General features: G+C 39.1%; 1 protein-coding gene across 1 annotated transcript in view; it reads right to left on the bottom strand.

Moving 5' to 3' along the window:
* The window catches only part of Me1 (malic enzyme 1), a 128331-nt gene that overhangs the window by 33013 nt on the left and 91449 nt on the right, over positions 1-3869 (bottom strand). Inside the window, exons 6-7 of the mRNA XM_029481966.1 lie at positions 3352-3449; positions 1645-1758 (exon numbers count right to left, since the gene is read on the bottom strand). Of these exons, the coding sequence (XP_029337826.1) occupies positions 1645-1758; positions 3352-3449 (212 nt within the window). The remainder of the gene's footprint in view (positions 1-1644; positions 1759-3351; positions 3450-3869) is intronic.

Below are 3869 nucleotides of genomic sequence, written 5' to 3' on the forward strand. Positions count from 1 at the left end.
GCTATACATATACTTTCTCTCCCTTTAAGAGAAAATTTATCAATTATGCATATTTTAAACATTTTTCTGGCATTTAAGAATTACAATTGTTAAGAACTTGGAAAATACAGAAAGGCCCTACAAACAAAGTTAGTTTTAGGAGTAAGAGATATAGCTCAGTAGTGCAACGTTTGCTAGGATGNGTGAAGTCCTGGGCTCAGATGCCAGCATCATAAATTAACAATGNAATAAGAGCACTGGAAAGTCTAATGCAGTTGAGATTTGTCATCTGTGACTTTTGAACATCATATATTTAAATCACATACTATATAAAATATGCAGTTTCTTTTTATCTGACATTCTGAATCATTTAATATTCTATTTAATGCTCTTTAAAAACAGTTTTAGACATTTTTATTATACTTATGGCTATTCCACAATCTATTTGACAATTATATTTTGGAAGTATAAAGACCATAATTAAAATTAAGACATGATTAAACATCACTACTGCAAATATTATCTTAATAATATCCCCACTTCTAAAATAATGTAAATAATGTATACATGCTAATTCCAGGACAGACTTCCTAGAGTAAAGACTACTGGCTCGGCAGTACAAACTTTCCAAAGCTCTGGACACACCCAAGTCTCATTCAGATCATTTCCATGCAGTGCAGCAGAAGGCACAGCTATCTCTGATCAATCGTCACATAAAGGGGGTTAGGTGGACTTTATAGCAGTTTTTAAAAAAGTGACAAAAAGCGGCAACAGCAGTACATCTGCCAGGTCACATACCTGTCCCTACCAAGTTTTCACAAGAACCACACAGATGAGGCCTTTCTGTCACCATAAAGGGGAAACCGGCTCATTCCAACAGCCCATGGATGAAAAGTCTCTCCCACAAAAATCCCTTCCAAGCCTTCAAGAACTGAGGCAANGTAGCAGGTAAGCGGGCAGCCCTCTCTCTCCTTCCTTCCTAACTGGCTGAGTNTAACAGACAGCTCTTTCCAGAGTTCACTGTATCAGTGTCTTCATCCAACTTCCTCCATGAAAAACGGAACCAGTTCTAGTAGNTGGATGATCCAGAGTCACAGGGATTTTACTCATAAATGGAAGGCATTCCTGAGACAGCTTTCTTCTCTATTCAGAAGCATTATTAGTAAATCTGAATGGCAAGGCTTGAGTGCATGTGTGTGTGCGTGTGCGTGTGTGTGGGCGCATATGTGTATGTATGCACATGTGTGTGTACATGCACAGGTATACAGGTGCATGTATAATGTAAGGGTTTAATGGCGGTCAAGGACAACTTCAGGAAGCACTCTTTATCCACCATCTCCCATCTCCTTGTTTCACACAGGTTTCACACTGACCTAGACACTTAGTAGGTTATATTACCTGGCCCAAGAGCTCCAGGGATCCACCTGTCTTGGCCTCCTTAGTACTTGNATTCCAAGCTTAAGCCACTGACCTGGGCTTTTTGAAATTTAAGTTTTGGGGCCTGAACATAGGTGCTTGTTTGAGTACAGTCAGTGCGTCACTAACTGATCTCTCCAACCTATAAATGCTAATCTTTCAACACAGCATTTTAAAGGGGCAGTGGGTACAACGGCAGTCTGTGGAACAGTCATTAGGACAGGCATACACAGTGACTTTTTTTCTTACCTTAACTATTAATCCTTTTGAGTCAACCAACCATATCTTCTTTCTAGCATTCTCCTTTGATAAACCTTCTTTCTCCATGGCCATAACAACCAAGTGAGCAATCCCCAAGGCAGCCTGAAAAGAAGGCATGAAAATAAAGACTTTAAAACTTGTTTCACATATCTTATCAAGGGTTACTCATGGCCCCATTTTGTCCATTAGTAAGGAATTGCAAAGCAGCTCTGTCCACTGANTATCAGAGTCATTAATTCATACAAGGAGCTAAGCATTCTTGTGANATTTGCGTGTGCAAAATGACCACCATTAACTCCTTTTAATTACAACACAACTACTATGATACAGTTTGCTAGTGAGCACAGATATGCTAGCGACATCCCAAAGTCAGTATATCTGATCCTATCTCTACAGTCAAAGCGAGCACAATAAGAAAGCACCACCCTGATCACAATCAACCAGTCAGCCTGGCTCACTGGAGCGCCTGGCTCACCGTCGGGACTAAAGCAGCCTGCTTGTCTGGATGGGGTCTTGGCCAATTAGCAGCAAAAAACTGAAAGGAAATACATGTTGCCCAGCATTTACTCCCTCTCTTCATTTAGGCAGAGTATAGCACAATTTCTTCCAATATTGAAGAAACCATCTTATTTGGAATTTGATGANGTCTGTAATAATCTATGAAATGCCNCAGACCTCACATTTTCTGGAATAAACCAAGGCCCGTGAGTCAGCAAACCAGGAATATTGCTCTTCCTGCTGAGAATCAAGAACTGACCTGTGTCATTCACCAGAAACTTCTGTAAATAGAGAAGGCCTTACCAGAATAAAGGCAGCAAGGAACAATCTAGAAAGGAGGCCCTTACATATGAGGGTTGTTAGGTAGGCTGGGTTGTAGTCTCTTTGGAAGTGGATCTGTGAATTCATTCTGAGTGCTTTAACATATTCACTGTAGTTCTAGGACTTATGTTTAAAGGAAAACACAGAATACACATTTCTACCCATGGAACATCTTGTTTTGTTTATAAGGATATTAAGTTTAATTTCTTTTTCTCAAAATGACTGTCTAGCCATGGTATTTTCTCATTTTTGAATTCTGTAACTCTACAGAGATTTGAAAGTTTTCTCACAAAATTTAACATTTTATTCTTCTGTTTGGGAGGTGAATTGGCTTTCTTCTTTTAAATGAGTACTAACAATAATTTCAACAAAGTATATAATTTGGTCTTATGTAATTTTCTTACAATGGTGCCAAATGCCTTATAATGTTGACTAGCTTTGATGTACTATGTATCTGTAATTCAAAATGACTTTCCTTAAAAAAAAATGTATAGTTATATATGTAAAGGTTGGACTGCACTGCGAGTGTGGCTATGAATACTCTGGACTATGACATTGGGGGACAGGTATATTAACTTAAATACACTGAGGTTATCATATACAACACACATTGGAAATTTCATTCTGCATCAAGCCTTAAGCATGAATAACAAAGTCAAGGGTAACATTTGATAATCTCTTGAATTTTAAACTGAAAATGTTTTTACATTTCCAGAGTCTCCTACAATGACATAAGATGCCTTAAAACTTAGCGACTCTTCAGTCTGTAGCTGTACTATATAACTCTATGAGAGCACCTGAGACCTGGTATAAGTACTGGGCTAAAGCTAGCTGCACGTTAGTTAAAATGCAGTAAACAGTACACAGGGCAGATACCTCTCCAGCTCCCTGGAACAGCACTGTCTGATCAGAGAGCTTGTTCTTGGTTATTCGAAGAGCTGCAAGGAGACCCGCAACCGCAACAGACGCTGTTCCTAAAACAAGCGATAAATATCCTTGAGCAATCCTCAGTTGGGTCCTGCCACATTCTAAGCCTTTATTCACATCTTAAATCATTACATGACAGAAAGAGAACCTGTGTTTAACTGTCCCTATTCTAGCATATGGCAAGAAACATCAGTATTTTAGGACAGTTGCTTAAATCCTTAAAAACTCTTCAAAAAGNAGACCCTGGAGCTCATTTTGANAGGGTAGCATGAGTTTGGGTTCTGCTTGGTTTTCATTTGAGTTCTGTACAGATAGTTGTGAGCCAACATATGGATGCTGGGAATTGAATTCAGGACCTCTGCTCGCTCAGGCCCCACTCATTCCAGCCCAAAGATGTATTTATTATTATACATAAGTACACTGTAGCTGTCCACAATTCATTATGGGTGGTTGTGAACCACTGAGTG

This window comes from Mus caroli, chromosome 9 (genome assembly GCF_900094665.2).
Source record: "Mus caroli chromosome 9, CAROLI_EIJ_v1.1, whole genome shotgun sequence".
Classification (NCBI taxonomy): Eukaryota; Metazoa; Chordata; class Mammalia; order Rodentia; family Muridae; genus Mus; species Mus caroli.